Source organism: Taudactylus pleione, unplaced genomic scaffold (assembly GCF_031769625.1).
Source record: "Taudactylus pleione unplaced genomic scaffold, aTauple2 ptg000121l, whole genome shotgun sequence".
Classification (NCBI taxonomy): domain Eukaryota; kingdom Metazoa; phylum Chordata; class Amphibia; order Anura; family Myobatrachidae; genus Taudactylus; species Taudactylus pleione.
The window spans coordinates 11,550,001-11,571,732 of NW_028284523.1; the positions used below are offsets into that span (position 1 = coordinate 11,550,001).

Sequence of the window (21,732 nt, forward strand, 5' to 3'; positions counted from 1 at the left end):
ATTACTACTGGGGGCACTACCAGCTGCTGCCATTTCCCACCCTAAGCTTATACTCGAGTCAATAGGTTTTCCCAGTTTTTTGTGGTAAAAGTAGGTACCTCGGCTTATATTCGGGTCGACTTATACTCGAGTATATACGGTAAGCACCTTTTTTGATTTGTTTTTACTTGTGTGAGGAACTTTGTGAATAAATTAAATTAAATCATTAAATAATACCACACTATGGAGGCAATTTATTTTGCTTAAATAAGGTAGCTGTGATACTGTCTGGTGGTGAACAGATTTCCAAGTGGAAGGAGGGCTTCTAAAACTGTTCCCTGATGGGATACCCTGAAGCTGACTGCTATATACGCTTAACCGACAAGTGTATCCATGGTACGCATATATATTGGAATATCTTGTTGAGATTAATTGGTACTTAATATACTACACTATCAGGCGCTTGTCCTTCTCCCCCTCTCTCCATAGAAACCCAATGTCTTTACCAAGCGTTAAATTGAAAGGATTGAGCAGCCACTCACAATAGAAGAGGAGCATAGTGTGACGACTATACATAGGGAGAGAGAGTACCCTGAACACGGATAAACTTTTAATACCTAGAACAAAATGGGACTTTTCCTAGAGACAGCATAATTCCATATGTGTTCTTTCATAGTTTTGATGTCTTCAATATTAATCGAATATGTTGAAAATAAATAAACAAAAACCAATGAATAAAAAGGTGTGTCCATACTTTTGACTGGTACTGTGTAATATATATATATATATATATATATATATACATATACATATACATATATATCTCATTACACACACACACACACACACACACACACACACACACACACACACACACACACACACACTTTCTAAAGCCAGCAGGGACCCATGAGAGTGCCTTTCCTAGAACTGGATTTGGTATAATCTATTACAGTTACTGCTATCATTGACTTTAAATAAAACAAAGTGTCACCATCTTACATACTGACACTGCTGTTATTTACTGCAGTTTAAGTAGCCACCCTCTATAGAGTAATCACTCTTACTGAACTCTCCCTACATAGCATTGCCAATTTTTTATTTCTTTACTCCCAAAAAGTAAAATTACAAGGGGAGTGGAAGCCCGTCCAATTAATCATTTGGACTTTGTCCACAAACAGTGCCAGGGTCAGACTCAGCAGGGCAGGAGGTCTCTGCCTGGACTAGTCTCTGGTAACAGACTTTTGTTTGATTTGACACTTCAGGGGGCATTCAGTACAATGGCTTGTACAAACTGTTCCACCTTAAACATGTCTAATATGTGTTCAGAGGGGGGGGAAAACAAGAACACAAACAAGAAAAAAAATAGAATAGATATTCAACAAAATATTGTTCATCCTAAATACAAACATAAAAATGCCTTTGTGTTATATATATATATATATCACACACAAAATAAATACACAATTGTGTTGCTTTATCAGCAGCAGCTAGATTGTTTTAACCATTTAAACTTAGGGCATCACTGTCTAGTGGAGAGCAGCAAGTACCTTTAATTTGTTTAGACCAGTCAACCAAAATCACATTCAGAACCTTGGACAAAGGAACTGGGTACTTAAGCATAACTGCTGTGTTTATTCTTTAGTGGAGCAGGTTAGAATGGTATAAGGACAGTACAGAAGCTCAATACATCTCTGCTAACCAGCTAACATTTCAGAAAGGGGAGAGTGGGCAGGTTGCTTAATACCACCTAAATGGCAAATTAATTCATATAATTAATGTGTACTTTAAGTAATATTTTTCTTTTAATGGTTTCAATAAGAAAAAAAATAATTAACACACAAAAAAAATCGAGCTAAGAGAAGTGAAAGCTCCAGCTGTATATACGTATTTTTGGAGTCCGCTATCCAGTAGCTGCTTATATAGTGAATTTTGTTAAAACTACATTCACTTTATCAAAAGCCAGTTTAGTGCTGTCCTGGGTCTGTGCATTAAAGAAATACAAAGTTCAAAAGGCCCTCCTTTTAAGTTACGGAACATATGATAATCTTTACATTTATGACCTAGGTAATTTGAGTAGAATACAAGACCTGTCAGTATAAACAAGAACTGTCAGTATGTACAATTGTCAGACATGCACGCCTTATTTCATGATGTTCATTTACGCAGCAAGTATTTAGAAGAGTCATATTAATTTGAGTGGACACATGAAATGATGTACTAAGAGAGCCCTTCTGCTTTTCATTACCTATAATCCTCAGCTGCAGGGGAAGCAATAAAAGGTAGAAGAGGTTTTCATTTTTGACAACCAGGATTTGCACTGGCTAAAAATCAAAAACTCCTTTTATAGCAAAATAAATATACAAATAGCATTTGTTCACTTGACCACTGCATTTTATAAGGAATAATGCTTACAGTATGGATGATGTGCTGGCAATATCCTGAAATGCTGTCAGACTTTATCTAGATAAACACTGCAAAGTTCTATTAGTGAGGAGGATATCCCCCATGATGCAGCACCCTAAAAGCATACCTGAGGCCCACCCACACACACACACACACACACGATACATTTTGTAGGCTAAACTAATAATGAAACTTTCAATCTACCAAGATCTAGTGACATAATAAATATAAAGCTGGGCACACATTAGTCGATGTGTAACCAGCGCAATTTCGTCTGCAACGGGACCCGGCATGCACAAGTGCATACACACTTGCCGATGCAGTGTCCGATGGGAGGGAGGGGCGTGTCATGCTGCATTCTGCAGCATGACATAGTTAGTGACGGAATCCGGTCTAAAGATCTACAGTAAAAAGATAGACACCAGATGTTAGACAGGCAATAGGTTGACAGGGCCAAATGGTCGACACAGTAAATGTCGACAGGTACAAAAGGTCAACATGTATATGGTCGGCACAAAAATGGCCGACATGTTTTTTTGTTTGTTTAGGTTTAGACACCCCAACGGTTAGGCACTTACCGGAGAATTAGGGTTAGGCACTAGAAGGTATGATTAGGGGTCACGCACCTACCCCGATGGTTAGGGTTAGGCACCAGGAGGAAGGGTTAGGGTGAAAATTAGGGTTAGAAAAACAAATGTGTCGACAAATTACACGTGTCGACAAATTGTACCTGTCGACCTTTTGTATGTCGACCTTTTGTCCCAGTCAACCTATTGCCTGTCTAACATCTGGTGTCTATCTAGGCATTGTCTACCTTTTTACTGTATATCTTTCAATCCACATCCATTAGCGACATCCTTAATCAGCCCTGCAGTAGGGCCAACAGGCTATGTCACCAACGACCCACGGGAGTGCGCACATCATGGGTACACACTAGACGATGTACCAGATACGTCGCTCCAATCCACGTCCAGTGTGTACCCACCTTAAGACTTAAAGCATTTAGGGGCATACGTATCATCAGGTTTTAGACATAATTATTTTTCTTATCATCACTATTCGCAGCAATAAGAAATTATATACCACAAAAATGTCACAAAGATCAAATCTGGGGACATGGGCTTGTTCCTGGGATGTATTAGAAGTGATCGCGGTAGCGGTCAATTCTCTTCTATATTGGGACCCTGGCGTGCTACTGCGTATGCACAGTCCGCTGACCACATGAAAGCCTCTCCTTGTAATATTTGAAAAATGTAGCCCATAGACTACAGCTTATGATGGAGTCAGCACTCCAGAGCTTGGTAAATATGACAGCTTTGTAGCCCAGTAGAAACCTATGAGGGCTGTGGCTGCCGTCTGATATGGAGGGACCGTGCATGATACTTAAGATTTGCAGGTATCCCATAAAAACTGGTGTTTTGGGGGCATATACGACTTTGAATGATAAATAGGCCCCCTAAAGTTAGTATTTCAAATCATCCATATGGGAAAAATGCAAAACTATATATAGAATGGAATAATGTACAGTACCTTGTACTGTAAAATGTAATGAAATGAGAAGGTACCGAGCAGATCTGTGAACATATAAAAAAGGTCAAAACCGTGGTGATCCAAATACCCATAATAATTTAATATGGATGGTACATTAGGATAATATACAAGTTATTACACAAAATTGACCTGGCCCTTAACATACAGTTATAAACTGACAGACCAACAGCAACACACTATGCACTATGACAGGGATACATTTATTATATCAATAAAATATAAATGGTCTATTGAAACAAACAAAGTGTTAAATAATAAAGTCTTCCAGCTGTGAACAACAAAAATGGAGACACACTATCAGATTTTCTTTCAAAAACATAAGTACATTAAACCCACATAGCTAAAGGAATGCTAAATAGGGCCTTTGTTGCTGAGCGTCCCACATGAGCTTCTACAGGCCTCAGTGCTGTTAAAATGAAGTGTAGTGAGCTAAAGACAAAGGAAAAGCCCTAAAAAGAGAAGTAAAGGAGCTGAGAGGACATAAAATAGATGGGGAGAGAAGAGGCCACTGTGATTTACACCCCTCCAGCAAATGTTTTCACTCACTTTACCACTTCTATAACCCAGAGGATGTGGGGGATGAGGAACAGCAGGGACCTCTGACTTTATAGCTGTAACATCTGCTGTAATGAACTCATCATGGTTGTACCCTCCATTGTAGAAGTCTGTGAGGCTTCTGCCTCACAAAAGTTAAAAATCTTCATTATAAACTGTGCGCCAAACAGTAACCAGAGTAGTACATAGGTCCAAAGTAAGCACTTATACCTCCCTACTGAGGGTTGTAACAATTTAACGCGGGATACTTCATGTGGTGTGATAAAGAAGTATCCAAGACTTTGAAGTGAGCACATCATACTCTACAGGAGGCACAAGTGGCTCACAGTAATTCATGAGTCCATTTTCCAGACATTGTCATTTATTACAACACCCTTAGGCCTCTGACATGACCACCTGTGCTCCAGCATTTAATGTATTTACATCTGCAATTAATTGGCCAACAGGGATTGGACAGATCAAGGGGAAAATTTTAAACACTCATCCAACTAATTAAAAGAACATCAGAAAAATTGTGTACTGGGTTGCAGCTTTGTGTACAGTGTTGCTTGCAAAATGTTGCCAAAATATGGAAACTACTACAATATATATCCACCTTTATAAAAATACATTCAAAATTGAAAAAAAAAAAAAAATGCGCGTTGACACGACTGCATGCATTATTGAAAAATAATGACGTATTTGAAGAAAGCATCCACTTATAATTCAAGCCTAAAAGGCTGTAAACAATTGTGTGTCATGTCTCTTTTTGCAAGGTATTGCTACGGAGTCAGCAGTAAAAATAGTTACTTCGATAAATCTATACACTCAAGGTCACATCAGTACCTACCAAGTGTCAGAAAAATAAGCCGTCTTTCCTCTCAGTAAAACAAAGTGAAAAATACACAGAAATCAAGGCATAAGGGACAGTAATTGCCAAAGATCATGGTATAAAACATCTATCATCAGATCAGTAGAAGTCATGTGATGTCAAAATAGAGGACAGAACTCACATACCTGCACAACCCAGATCTTTCTACTACAGCAAGAGTTCTCTCTATGGCACTTAATAGCATGTGTGTTAAACCTGTTGTGGTTTTAATAATGTATTTGTGGGCCCTTTTGGCAGGGAGGGGAATAAAATGGGATTACATCAGGTTAGGTCACTGGGTCTAACCATAGATCTAATCACAGTGCAGTGTTCTACCACCTCATAAAACACTTCATCACTCTGTACCCTGCCATCCGTTGCTTAGCAATGTTGCACATAAGCTGAAAGAGGCAGGAGAAGGTTTTCCATTTCACTCCGCAGTCATAGTATAAAGTACTTCAGAAACATTACTATGCACCGAAAACTTACTTTGCTCTCTTTCACAGATGGTACGGAAAATGAGTGTCTGTATATCTTAAATAGCTACGTACAACACCATATAAACCACAATGAATCTAATAATGATTATCATTCCTTTGTTCCCACTGCAGCTTACACAGCGACCGGTAAGTAACAGTGTCATACTACAAAGACTAGCAAACACAAGAAACCAAAATATCTGTATGACATATATAGACAGATAATTCTATGCCCAGTTAAAAAACATTGACCATTTGCGTGAAGAACGTAACTTCATTCGACTCAAAGTTCTGCTCAGCGTACATCAACATTAGGTCCGACGGGGACCCAACCCCCCTAAAACATGGCCAGGATCCAACTTGAGCACCTGCCATTGGTTTCATCCCTATCGGTGCAGGTGTATCTGAATGCATAACCGGACAGACAAACAGACAAATGAATTTTATATATAAGATTTGTGTAGAACCTTGTTGTGCTGTCCACATAAAAGAGGTGTCCGTTATCGTTGGAACATAATTGGGACATATGTTGTTTATCGATCCATCCTATTGCTGACAATCTTGAACCAGAACGGAGTAACACATAAATATTGTGAAATTATTTCAAGCCTTGGGTATGCCGATATAAAAGTGTGTGTGATGTGTCCTATATAAGATGCACGATGTGAAAAAGTCAGGGATTTGTTTGACTTATTATATTTTCTTGTCTTCGAGTCTAGTCACTGTGTTCCCATTTCTGAGAGCAATAGGAGCCAAAGGATGAATTATATCCTTACATAAGTTTAACATTGTTTTAGTCAAAAACATTTTACTTTTAAAAAGAGCAATACACAACATTTTAGGGAGTTACAATAACATTTTCCTGAGAAAGGGCATTCTAGCATTGAAATAAATATTAGACAACATATTAAAATTATTTAGTCCTACTCCCCCAACCATACAGAACTTGGTAATGAGGAGATAATATAAGCTTTAGGTAACTCTGGAACGTGACCAGTCTCACTAGCCCTGCAGGTAAGCCCTCAGAACTGCTGGCAGCATCATTCCTATATTCACTGTATTAACACCTCATTATGTAATACAAAGCTGCAGGGAAACCTTCTGTCTCCAAGGAGCCTATTTAAATAACTTACAATAGCTGGTTTCTGGTTATGTCCCTATGTAAAATTTCTGTTGCACAGAGTCAGGGATCATGTGGAACAATGACACATAAAAATCCCTGAGACAATTCACACTGCAGAGGCCCAAATCCAGGGCAGAAAGTAATAATTAAAAATAAATAATAATCAAATATAACTTTCAAACATAATATTTAGAAACACTTGGTTACAAAATGTGGTACAAATGTTTTGCCCATACATTACTTGCTACAAATCAGAACTCTCTCTATTAGGGAAAGGAGACTAAGGGGTCTATTTACTAAGCAGTTAGGAAACAGAGTGAAAAGTGATAAGAAAGTGATAAGGTAACAGCCAATCAGCTCCCAACTGTCATCTCACAGGCTGAGTTTGAAAAATGACAGTTGGGAGCTGATTGGCTGACACCTTATCGCTTTTCACTCTGTCTCCTAACACTGCTTAGTAAATAGATCCCTAAAGTTGGAATACTGACGTGATCTGAGCTCTGTGGGGCTGGGCGATGGCTGCAGTCTGGCAGAAGATGCACATTTTATAGTTACTGCTGAGCTGTACAGAACAGGGCATGCCAACTGTGGAAATGTGATGATGTCGGATAGGACCTTCACTTGCTTCCTCACACAGCACTAAATTTCCATCCTTTGATAGCTTACAAATCTATACATTAGTTACAGGGGGGCAACAAGCAAGGCTCATTGTCTGTATAGTACTATGTCCTGCCTGCAAAACATGAGCGAAATCCATATGACATGCAGTGTATAAAGTGTTTGTACCACAAGAATAACCCTGGTCACTCTTGGCTTTCAGTAAAAAAAATAAAATAAAAAATGATCACAGTAAAAGCCAGGGAACCAAGTTACGTGTTTATAAATGGATTCACCTACTAAATAAAACAAAATTCAGGTTTATATTATATGTACCTTACCTTTTCCCTCTCTTCTGTTCCCAAGTCCGATGTCATGATATCCCCCTTGACTCTGTCCTTTCCTTCTCCCCTATATAAAGTCCCTTTCCCAATCCTACCACCTCATTAGTATTTCCTTGCTCAGGACCTTCCTCACTCTGGAAGCTACTAAAACTCTACTCATGTCCTATAATTTCTCAACTAGTTTACTGCAATCTACTCCTCTCTGGCCTTCCTAAAGGCCCCCATACACAGTGAGATTATTTACACGACTTGCCCATTTTCGATCGAATGGAATGACCAATCATGTAAAAAGTGCCGTGTGTGGTGATGATCATGAAGGCGATGCACGCCCCCACCGTCGTACACCGTCGTCACTGATCAATTAAACCTGCAGGAAGATTTCAACCTTACACGACTGGATACACATCGTACCGTGTGTGTGCGCGCAGAATGAAGGATGCGATGTACGATCGTAGATTTGTTGACAATCTCCCATGCCACTCTCCTCCTCTATTTTGTGCCAGACGATGTGCAGAAAAGCAGCAGCAGATGAATCGTGAGGTTGTTTGCTGTAAATGATATATAGTTTTCGATCTGCTGTCATTTACGACCCATCTAGGTCGTTTGAACAATCGTTCCATGTGTGGGCACAATATCGTATGACCGGGAGAGTTCAGGAATTCAATGGAAATCGCAAACAGGATTGGATCGTCAGCAAGTGGCACAGTGTATGGCGGGCCTTTACTCCTGCCTCGTCCTTCTCCAATCTATCCTTAACTATGGCTGCCAGTTACTCCATCGACTCCCTGTGGGATCTATTCTTATAGATCTAAGGATATAAATTGCTACATTTCACTATATATAGCATAGGTTTAATGCTATATATAGTGCATGACGGCACTGGTCGCCCATAGCCAATTAGAGCCCTGCGCATACTAACTAATAAAATATATATATAATTATATAATTTATTAAGCCTCTGTGTGCAGGGCCTGCTGCCCTTTATCTTCTCTACTTAATTATTAATTTCACATTGTAATTAGGAACTTAAGAATTTCTATGAAACCATTTACTCATCTATTTTAGTCTGTACTTATGTTACTTTTGTCGGGTTTATGCCCCTTGTAGGGCACTACAGAACCCATGTAACGACTGATGAATACATATTACATGCAGACTTTTAAAAAGAAATCCCAGAGGGATAATTCCAAGCGGTAGGTGCGGGTTGAATGGCACCCGCAGGGCTGAGATTATGTGATTTGATGCAAATCATGACATAAAGGGCCTGATTCAGAGCCGGACGCTATTTGCGGTCGTTCGTCCAGAAAATAGGGGTGGCTATTCAAATGAACCGTTCACTCTTTGCGGTCTGTTCACGCCTCTATGTCTGAACGAGCGAACAAAACTTGCGGACGTTTTTTGAAAAAATACGCCCCCTGGCCGCTCGCATCCTACGTCATGTCCGCTATTTATTAGATTAATCGAGTACATCGACCAGCATATGAACTGCTCGCTATTCTTGTGGTTGGTTTTTGCTACCACAATCTTGCGAGCAGTTCTGGCTATAAAATAACCCACTGACGTGGTCAATGACGCTGCTGTATTAATTATGCTCACCCATAAAACACCCGTTTTGACCTTTAAGCACGCCTGCGTTCGGATCTCCACTCCCCGTTTTCAAGCACCTTCCCCTGTTACCACCCACATACGCCTCATTCTGTCACTCTAAATAGCAGGCATTCGCTATTTAGCGAACAAACGATTTTCGGCCACACTGACTGGTTCGCGCATATGTATTACGATCCGTACGCATGCGCAGTTGGGCAAACATTGCTCGGAGTGAACGAGCGGCCGCTTACGAGCGGCTCTGAATTAGGCCCAAAGCCCGCAGGCGTGACACTTGAATATGATCCCGGAAGCTGGTCTGCTCTCCCGGCAGTGCGAGTACTCCCTGAAAGACATTCCGCCACAGCATGCAAACATGGCTTAAGGTACTATGACTACAAAGTTTGGACTAAAAGTTATTCTCCGAAGGCAGACATTTTGTGGGCTGACCAATATTCAAAGAAACACAGCAGACTAATTTACTACAATTAGTTACATCACTAATTAGGCACACACTAAAAAATAAGTAAATAAATTCAGTGTCGCTATAAATTAATATACTGAACGCAATTCGGAATAAGTTTTAGGGGGAGATGTGCCAAGCTCTGGAAAGTGATAAATTGGAGAGTGATAAACTACCAGCCACTCAGCTCCTAACTGTCATCTTACAGGCTGTGTTTGAAAAATAAGTTAGGAGCTGAGTGGCTGGTAGTTTATCACTCTCCAATTTATCATTTTCCAGAGCTTAGTGCATCTGCCTCTTAGTCACGTAAAAATTATATTCTGTAAATTAAATTTGTACAAACAAAAAAGTTACCCCTTCTAATACTTTATTTTGAACTATCTTGAGCTTTTAAAACTATAAGTTAATCAGGAAATTGTATTAGGACAATATCACTTTCCCTTCCTGACCTGTGCTAATCATGTTTTCCAGGTCAGGAGGTGGCTGCTTAGAGACTGCTTACAGTACAGTGCATGCTGTACAGATGTCTTCCTGCCAATGGTGCTCTGAAGCTACATCATGTTAGTAATTCAATCGGCAATATTTACACACCCATACATACATGCATACATACATACACTAGAGGCCTAATATTTGCAGGAAGCCAATACATAAGTTTTTTTTTAAATCACAACAGGTGTAACACATTAAACGAAAAGACTGATGGCTAATGGAAGTTACTATCATACACGAATATCTGTTACAGCATCATGCAGCATCCTCATTTTGAGTAATGTATAAGCCTAGATTAATTTCCCCTAATGTAACATTATTGAATCATCAATTCAACATGCCACTGATCTTTCAAGAATAATGCATAGCTGTTGTTCCCTATGACACCACATGTTGTAAATAATTACCTATACATAATGAGCAAGAATTTTATAAAGCTCCTAGTTCTGACACATCTACAGTATATATAGGTCAGATAAGCATGTATAAACCGAATATTAGTCACGCAGTTAGTTGTAAAAATTCTTCAGCATGGTCCTAACAAGGCATTTTAAATGACAAATTACTTACTGTAGAAATATTCATTGATAAATAGATACAATGTAAATTATGGATTTTAAAACATACACACCATATGAAAGATAGTGATAGTATATTGCAGGTAGCACAGTTGGCGCAATGGTTAGCATAGCATTAGAACCTCACAGCACTGAGGTCATCCGTTGAAGTCACGGTATGGCTGATCCGTGTGGTGCGTTTGCATGTTCTACCCATATTTGCTTGGAGGTGCTCCAGTTTCCTCACACACTCCAAAAGCACACTGGTACATTAATTGGCTGCTGACAAATAAATAAAAATTAAAAATTGACCCTAGTGTGCATGCGTATCCAAGTGATAAGGAAGTTAATGACTGTAAAACTCTATGTAAAAATGCTGTGCAATATGTGTGTACCATGTTTTGGGATGAACCAATATTAGGGGTAAAGCATCCCATTACTCTATTAGGAAGCTGTAACTATACTGAGACATTGACCACTTTGGTCATTGTGTATAGGAGACAGGTATGCTTTAGTTATATTGATCTACTACATTTCATCACCTGTCAACGTTATGAAATGAAATGAAAAGAATTGGTAAGCAGGATAATGTTAGGAAGGTTCCAAAACCTGCCGTCACTGTTGGCAGTCTAAAAATATCCTGCAGGAGCTCAAGTCACTAGAGGTGTGAAATCAATGTACTATTACTGAAAATGGAATTTGGTATAGGATTGAAATTTTACAATATGCTAAATAAATGGCAGTAACAATTTGTTGTTTGTATAATCCACAATCTTTCACTAAATGCAGTAAGCTTTTTCAATTATTTAACACTGGGTGGAACAAGCAACGTGAGCAATGACTTAATTAAACAATAGACTTATCAAATTATACTGAAATCTACAAAAAGGTCTATTCTCAGAGGGAAAAAAAATTGAAGGGTCCTATAATGTTTTCAGAAAATTGCCCTATTTTACAATATCAGGTCTCCTACGGTCCCTATCAAAGATCATAGCAGTCCATAGCTTTCTATGGGGTCTGCAATAATGCCCGATTTACCAAGCTCTGAAAAGCGTAGCTTTTTGGAGCTTGGCCCTATAAGCTAATGCCATATTTTTTTAAAAAAAATTGTGATTAAATATTATTGGACTCCAACTCTTATTTTTCTATGAATATATATTTGTTCTAAGTATGACTAATCTTCAGATCTTGCTGTTAGATTTCTCAATTAAACTTGATTGGTTTCTTAATGTAACTAAAGCAAACTGTGAGAAACCATGTCTGTCTTCTTGCTGAGCAAAACAACAATAGTGGTATTTAAGCCGGCTTCTTTTTGGCATTTTGCTGCAAGATCCCCAAACACAATACTGTGTGCAACAGCTGGCTCCAATGTTTCACCCCAATGATCGATTACCCCAAACAACGGTAATATTAGCAGGCCACTGTCTAAGCATTACTATAAGCACATGCACACTAGGAGGTAATAAATGTGCTCTTCTCTGGCATGTATCAGAGCCCTGCTTGTATGAGTTTGTAATTAACTAGCTGGGATACCCAGTGTTGTTCAGGTTGAAGACTGGACCATGAAGTTACACCAGCAGCCTTTATTTGTCCTCACCTATAACCCCATTCAATTGATCCTGAAAAAGGACCCCACTACACAGTGGCTTAGCTACCGTGGGTGCAAAGGGTGCGGCTGATATGGTCCTCGAGTTGCCTCTGCGGCCTGCAGCTCCCCCTGCACCCACTCACGCACACAAGGTGGGTGTATCCAGTCAGGGAGGCCGAAAGGGGGCCCAGCTGGCAGCTGCGTTGATCTGGTGCCGACCCGCCAGTTGATTACAGCTGGCGCACCGGCAGGCACACATGGAGAGACAGCGCCACTGGTCACAAGATAATCAGAGCTGGCGGTCCGGCAGCCAATCATCATTGGCCGCTCCTGATTGCCTGTCAGTCCGTGAGTTCTGATTGAATCGGGCATCGATCATGAGCCAAAGTACGCTGGCGCTGCCAGTCTATGTCTGACGCTGCCTGCCGTATTTAGCTGGTTGCGAGACCCAAATCCACACCAGCTGGCGGCACACAAGGGGTGGAGAGAGGCTGCTGGAGGGAGATGGGGAGGCGAGTTGCTGGGGGGCAGGGTAGATAAAATGCAAGGGGCATTACTGTGTGGAATAATGTTTTAAGGGGCACTACTAATTTATAGCATAATCTGTAAAGGACATTACAGTTTGGTATAATGTGTAAGGGGCACTGCACTACTGCTGTGCGGCATAATGTGTAAAAGGGGTACTACTGTATGGCATATCCTGGATGGGCTCTGTGTGAGAGCAAAAGTATGTGGGTTTGTTTTACCTCTGGTGGGCCCTTCTAAGATTGTGTTATATGGCTCCCAAAGTTCTAGTCACGCCCTTGCATGCAAACACAGAGGGCTGACTAATATATATGGTCAGTTTAAAAAGGACTAAAGGTGCCCATACACGTGCGATAAAGCAGCCGATCCAACTGATTGGTGAGATTTGGTTGCTATACTGCACACTGTATGGGCCTGATGTAGGACAGAGCATGCTCCCGTGGGGTCGTACATCGCACCCCCTAATCTTTCTGCAGTACCAGTCGATCAGGGGATGTGATGTGCGATCCCATGCATTGTGCGTACACAAGATATATCTTAACGATATGAACGATAACAATCTACGATATATTGTTCATATCGATCCGCATATATGCAACGAACGACCACAAATTCTGACAAACTCCAAGCATTGATTAGGCAAGAATGGGCGGCCATCAGTCAGTATGTGGCCCAGAAGTTGAATGACAGCCTACCAGGGCAAATTGCAGAGATCTTGAAAAAGAAGGGTCAACACTGCAAATATTGACTCTTTGCATAAACTTAATGTAATTGTCAATAAAAACTTTTGACACTTATAATTATGCTTGTAATTTTACTTCAGTATACCATAGTAACCTCTGACAAAAAGGCCTAAAAACACAAGCGGCAAACTTTGTGAAAACCAATACTTGTGTCATTCTCAAAACATTTGGCCATGGCTGTACAGTAAGTCACTTACAGAAACACAGAGATGGCCATAAATGGACTGCTTCAGTCAGCCAATGTCCTCTCAGTTTGCCATTGTACAGGCCATCCTTTACTATCCAACACATCTGACAACAAAATTTAAAATCTCACCAGTTGATGATCCCCATTTATTAGCAGAGTCACTGCCCAAGCAATACCTACTGACAGACCTTTGAAATATAATTGTTCCCTCAGGCTGAACAATCAGATCCAAAGAGTGGCAATTACATGAACCCCAGTCAATGCACCAAGACAGTCACAAGGAGTCACAATTATGGTGTCCACATTCATACAGAGCTCTGAACAGTAGGAAACAAACTTATTATCTTCATTATCATACAACGGGTGTGACAAAGATCACTGCCTAAACAGACTGTCAACCAAAGTAAACTGTCCCTTGTACTTGCGAGATTTCAATCACAGCAAAATCCATTTGCAAAAGCTAATCCCTACAGTATTATCAGTCACAGCTAAGTATGAGCACTCTACTCTTCTCTAGGACTTTTATAAAATAGACCGTCTAAGTTGCCCATTAGTTATGAAAATCCACAAATCCAATAATTGATAGGTTACTAACTTAAAATTTAATTAAGAAAAAAGGTTGGGGGGTGAAGGACGTTGAGTAACTATTTTTGCCACTAATATTATTTCCAAAGATGTACACACACATACACATCACATAAGCGTACACAAAAGAGAGCATTGTATTTTTATCCAAGCAGGCAATAAAACTTAGATGCATGACAAGCGTGATTGTTAATGGTCAGAGTTACCCACTGTTTTTAAGTCATAGATTATTTCCAGGTTTTAAGTTTGGTACATGAAAGGTTTGTATAACTTTGGATCAATAGTAACCAACTGAACAGTAACCAGTGTCTTGCTCTGTATAGTGAATTCAATTTCTGTAATTCAGATATATTGAACTTGAATTACAGTACAATAGAACTGTGTCCTGCCAATAATCATTTGGATGGTATCTTATCCTACACAATCCCATACTGCATTACACACAGGGCGTCCATGGAAATTGTATGTAAATGTGTAAAACATACATGACTAATTAGTGGCACATATTGTCATTATACAATATATACTAAGAGCAGATATTTACTTTGGACCCAATAAGATAAAACACACACACACACACACACACACACACACACACACACACACACAAAAACCCAGTGTGTTAACTTTATATACACTGAAGAAGATCAATGATGCTGTTCAGCAGAGTATGAGTAGTTCTCTGGTGCTTTCCTGCTCCTGAATAACCATGGACACTACTAACAAACTATAGATAAATAGAAATTACAGTAATAGTCAACTGCATCCTGAACAGATGGTTGCAGTATGGTTTTGCTTTTATAATTAACTACACAGAGATATTTGTTACAATAAGGCAATGCAGCACGGGACATTAATATTACATTTTACTTTGTCATTAGATTTTCAGTGTAATCATGTTCCTACTTGGATGCCTTAGTGCAACATTGTAAGGCCACAGTAATATAGACAATTTACCCAAAGCTTTGTACACATGAGAGATCCACTTTCTACATTGGGACAGAAATCCTTACACTGTAAAATACAGGAATAAATGTGGATACACTTTATCCTTTTCAATGATTTGCATTGAGGGAACTTGCAGATATTTCCATTGGTTTATGAAAATGCTGCAGGATTACCGGAGCAGAGTGTCAGCGAGTTGCGCAGACCTTTAGTAAACAGTAACAGTAAGTATACAATAACTTCATGTGGGACCCATTTCCTATTTGCATTTTATGCAAACAGCTAATTTGGCATGCACAAAGCAGGCTTGGTGTTTTTACCAGCAGCAGTTCTATAAACTGTAATTCAAGTACATTAGCATGCAAAATATTGGTACTTAAGAGAACAACAAATGATATCCCAATCCATCAAGAGATTAGTACACTACAGAGGCAATGGTCGGGCTCAGGAGGTAAATAAACAGTTTGCATTGCTACCTATTATAAATAGTAATTGCAGACCTGTCCATCTTCACAGTGAGGGGGATTGCACCAAACACTGTATTAATACAACCTACAGACATGACAGCTCTAAAAATGTTCTCTCTTCATACATTACAATGTTTGCGGTTCCCAAATTACCCTTTGCAACGGTGACCAAACTTGCCAGCAAGGTCCTAAGCTCAGTTCATCTACCAGCATAATTCTGGCCAATGCATGTTAACAAATGTATTCTTATTTCTTAGGGAGTATTAGATGTACTGTAGCCTAATTAATGTGTTTGCCAAATAGCTGCAAACAGACCAATCCAACAGCAATGCAGCCACCTCTAGTGAACACAAACCAGTCATCACAACTACAGTAAATGTGTAGCTATGTTGTGACAATACCCCATGGGCTAAGGGACACATGTTGAGCCAGGTGGATAGGCAGGCCTGACACACTCCAGCATAACCACAGTGGGATCCTGATCATCTCTCCTTTCCACATGACCAGACAGCGCAGAGCACTGCAGGAACCAGCAATGTTAAGGGCAAATGGCATAATTAGTTCAATTACTGTTTTCCCACCACGCAGTAACTTTATTCATCCAGACATACAAAATGACCTGTAAATAGGATATCTGCAGAGAGGAGTTTGCAAATCAAGGATAACAAGATCACACCTAAAAACAGGCACATGTGCTGAAAAATAACACTTTTCACTAGATGTTCTGGGACTATTGCCAGACCCATTCCTAAAACACATACAAGTTACATTTAACCCTTCCGATGCAGAGGAGCCTAAATGCACTACTAATGGAAGTCCTGATGAAGCCGGGACCTGACACCTGGATCCCCCAGTGCTATCATCTATCACTCAGCTCTTCCCCCATTTGCTATATATTTCATGAATTAAAAAAAGGTAGTTTAAAACTTTTTGTTGACACTATTAATGCACATGTTAATGCAGTACACAATAGAGGAAAGTGTTTTCATGGTTACTTCAGCACACAAAAATAAACTTCTATTCCTCTCCATGGTTCTTCCAGCCACTAGTAGATGCTGGAAATACACAACAATATAGCTGCTGGATGGCAAATGATTGCTACAGTATGATGTGTTTAGACTTCTGTGCAGATAGCAATGATAGAAAGGCTTACTGCAGGCAATCAGCTATTCATTGTGGCGCATCAAGGTCTGTTAGTTATTCATATTATACATTTAATAAGTACCTATCATATAATAAACATGTTTATATTTTACCTAGATCATTGGCTGTTAGAAAAAACATAACTAGCACTAACACACAGCAGTCAGCAGAGGCTTTGCAATGGAAGCCACTTCTGGGAGACACAAATTATTAGATTTATCAAATATTACTGTCCCCAGCCCTTTGCACTTTAGGAACACAGTTTATACTCTCTTTCCATGGACAACGATGGGGCACAGGGTGACTGGTGCAGCAGAGTAATTACCTGCCAAGGAGCATCCGAAGTTGCAGCTGAGAAGCAGAGCCAGAAATGTGAGAGCGGGCGCTGCAGCGCTGGGAACCCGGAGAGAAGTCATCGCTCCCCGGCCACACTCCAGGGTATCTCCCCCCAAGTCTTCTCCTGTACAGAAGGAGCGCTCCGTACCCTCTCCCCCCTCCCCGGCTTCTGCCCGCCTGCCACAGCTGGGCTACGCCGTGCCCGGTGCCGGGGGATGGTGCACAGCCCAGTTACTCTCTGCGCAGATCCACTTCCAAGGAGTTTCCAGCCGCCGGAGACAGTGAGCGAGGAGACTGTGCATGGGACTGCGGGGATGGAGCCCCGGCTTCAGCGTGCAGTCCCGGTATTTGTCCTGTAGGGAGGCGGCAGCAGCTAGCGGGATACGTGCATCTCACCCCCGGTGCCCACTACTGCCAGGCTGTCCCACAAACACCGGCACAGGGACCCTGCAGGGGGGGACGCAACGTTCCTACTATCTTTCTCTCTTGAAGGGAAGTGATCAGGCAGCTCCGAGCAGAGGTGGGGCCAAGGCAAGGGGGAGGGAATCTGGGATGCAATGGTACCTAGCACACCTCTCCCACAGGCTGCCTAAGGCACGCTATGCAAAGCCCTACATGAGACAACTTCTCGTAAGTGAGAACTACTGTAGGAGAAAAAGCCTTGGAAGGTTCTCCAATAGGTTGTTGTGTTACAAATAAACCCCTTCCCTACACTACTCCCCTTACCTTGCACTTCTTACCCTACACTCCAGTCCTTACCCCACACCTCTTACCTGTGCAACACTGCATTGTCTGTATATAAAATGGTTTACTAATATACTTTATTTTATTTTTGGATGTGTTGTCCAAACCTGCTAAGTGCCCATCTAGCACACTGTTCTCATCACAGGCAGTCACACTGTAAGCTGGTGACTTGCTCATCACACACTGCTGCGCTCTGTGATACTCCCGGAGGACGCATTGGTCTAATGGGAGATCTCTCTGCCATGGACTCCTAGGGGTATATTTATTTTGATCGACCTTTATTATATACCCCCTAGCCTGGGGGGAATGGGATTGCATTGCCGCCGGTGTGACCGGCCAGCGTCTGCTTAAACTTTTAGAATACAGTAAAGTAAATACCACTAGTTACCAATTTTGAATTTGCTTATTTCGTCCAACAGTCAATAGTGTCTTTAAACTCCAGTACAAGTCTTGAAACACCTAAAGGTCTTTATTGAGTATCCCTATACTGACACTTGTGACAGTCTCCCCGGTATTCACATTGCTAAGTGCATGGCTGCTATTGATTTGTAAATTATACTCATAACTGCCACCAGCATACACAGCTCCTATGCCAGCAATCAATAGGTGCTTTATGCTGGTGATCTACGTGATAGCTCTGCAGGCTTTATACTCACTTCCCTTTTTTATGTCACTTCTTTAAAGCATGTCCCTAACAGCTTCTAATTGACTCTGCTGTATCTATATACATTACAGTACAGCTACTGAGACTACTGAGCTATTGTGCTTTCTCTAACCAATATACTGGTGGCATTTAGGTGGAAAGGGACAGATTTTAGAAGACAGAAATGTGCTTTATGCATTTATTCTATCGCCCTTTCATAATCTGGGAATTTTATAGACAGTAGATGCTTGTCTGAAGGAATAGCAGTGATCCGCATATACCACAGATAGTATATATCTATACACACACACACATATATTTACTATCATACTGTACATCTATAGATCCAAGCCCTGACAGTATGATATCTGAGGCAATGATAATCGCACCTCCTACAATAAACAAATTCAACCATGCCTTTAGATCAGCATTGTTTTTAGAAGGTTGAAAAATAAATAAATACACAAAATGAATGATAATATTTACTAGAGTTGCACATATATATATATATATATATATATATATATATATATATATATACACACACACCACACACTGTATATATATATATATATATATATATATATATATTATATATATATAAACAAAACAGAAAACTCAGCACTCACCAGTGTTAAATCACTCACAATAATTCATAAATAATGGGGTTTTGGTTCATGGATTGATCAGTGCATTTAAGCCTGCAGCCCACATCACGGGACCCCATTTCTCTGCAGGTTCTACACTATCTGTCATACTTATGGAAACCTGGTAGCTGCTATCACAGAGTTTAAACTGAAAACATGTTACCTGGTTTAAAGCTCACCTGCCAACTAACTTATGGCTTTAAAGGCAAGACCATCACCAAACATAGCTTCTATCATACTACCAAAAAGACAGCTGACACTAGTTATTATAAATGAGCTTGAACAGGGGTGCATGAGAAAGCTGTGATCACAAAAGGTTAATTAAAAATTAACCATATAAACAAAGTCAGAAATCCACTGCACTCGCCACTCCCAGATTTGGGGTGCAAACCTGCACTCGCCATTCCCAGGACTGGGGTGCAAGTGGCTTGTGACACACGCACACACATATATATATATATTTATAAATATATATATATATATATATATATATTACACACAGGCACCTGCCTTGCGACGTCGACATATGCAAATATTCTAAAACTTTTGTTGGAAGCCATATACCTTCCCTGTGGAGGGAGGTGGTATTTTGAAATTAACTATGCTGTAATGTTAATAGTTAATAACCCCAGTAACAATTTAATGGTCCAAGTGTATTGAAGATTATTAAAGTATGTGAGAAGAGACTATTTCCATGGATCTGTCACATATTCTGTTACAGACAATGCTTCCTTGTGTAGCCCATACATTGTACTGCATGCTCTTAGGCAAGGCTGATAAATATAAATTATAATAATAATTTTATTTATACAGTAATTTTCTCCCATTAGGACTCAAATCCAATTGTTTGCGAAGGGTGCGGGTTGCCTTTGCCACGTCCTTAAAACCCCGGCAATGTCACCACATCTCGCACCTCTCGCTGCCCGCTCCAAACCCGAATCCGCACAATTTTGCTCGGAGCCCTATGGGGCTGCAAGCACTTTTGTGTGAGTTCAGGCTGCCGTCAAGTGCAGCTATTGTTGCTATGGGCAGAATTCAATTGTCCCGGATCTCCCATCTAAAGTAATGGGAGATTGCGGGCCCCTATTCAATTGTTCCAGCTTTTCACGCTGATCGCGCCCAAAGTGGTAGGGTTTAGCCGCATAAATCGACTAACCACGAAAAAGTGCAGGGCGTGATCACGAAAAGTGCTGTTTGGGCGACCAAACAGGTCACTTTTCACCGATTTCAGCTCGCACCCCTCTGGGGCTGCACGCTGAAATGGTAGCGCTGGCAGCTGATCGCGTCCGACAGGAGCAATAATTGAATAGCTCCGTCGGGCGCGATGGGGGCTGGAAACAAATGAATTCCGCATGACTCGCACCCGGGAGATCATCGCAGACAATTGGACTGAGCCCAAAGGGGGGAATTCAATTCAGCGCGATGGTGAATAGGAGGGAGCTCCCGCAGCTATTCAGTTCAATGCGCTGTGTGCCTTGTCGAGAAGCAGTTAAGTCAGAGAAAGCCAGTTCTCGCGACTTAACCAGGGTGTTAAGGCGCGGTACCCGGCATTCTCTGACTAAAGTGCCGGGCACGTGGCTGTTAGCGCCGCGCTAAGCCAGCAAACAGCTGCGTGCCTGGCACTTTTGTCGGATTTCCCCTCGCATCCCCAGGGGGGTGCAAGAAGAAATCCTTAGCGCGCCCAAACAGCGCGTTGAATAGAATAGCTACGGGAGCTCCCTTCTGTGGCTATTCACCATCACGCTGAATTTAATTCCCCCCCAAAGTGCTTTATATTTGTAATTCAAACACAAAGCTTAACAGAAAAGAGAATCATTAGTGAAGGGACATTAGTGAAATGCTTGAGTAAAAAGGTAAGTGACAATCCATAGGTGTCCCATGGTTCCTGCAGGTGACTGTAGCTTATTTATAGGTAAGGGGGAGTACTAGGGGAGGAAGGTAAGAGATGGTTGGAATGTGTTTTGTCTGCCAGAGGTAACATGAAAGGCAAATAGAGAAGGATGGTAAGAAAGGGACAGTGACAGACAATAGTGTCAGTCTGGGGAGATAGCAGCATTTCTCCTCGTGGAACAAGGTGTTGCAGAGCTGAGGCTTATCAGACATCATTTATTGTTTTATTACAAGGCAGAATGATAGGACTGGCGCCTGGGAGGGTGGATCAGCATCAACAGCCACACAGACTGATCTCCACAAGTCCAC

The 21,732-nt window shown here is 40.8% G+C and overlaps 1 protein-coding gene across 3 annotated transcripts in view; it reads right to left on the bottom strand.

Annotated features, from left to right (window-relative positions):
* Positions 1–17,990, bottom strand: part of UNC5B (unc-5 netrin receptor B) — a 182,115-nt gene extending 164,125 nt beyond the window's left edge. For all 3 annotated transcript variants that reach the window (XM_088472226.1, XM_088472224.1, XM_088472223.1), the window contains exon 1: positions 17,489–17,990. In XM_088472226.1, coding sequence (XP_088328352.1) covers positions 17,489–17,579 — 91 coding nt within the window. In that variant the 5' untranslated portion in view covers positions 17,580–17,990. The remainder of the gene's footprint in view (positions 1–17,488) is intronic.
* Between the last annotated feature and the right edge of the window lie 3,742 nt (positions 17,991–21,732).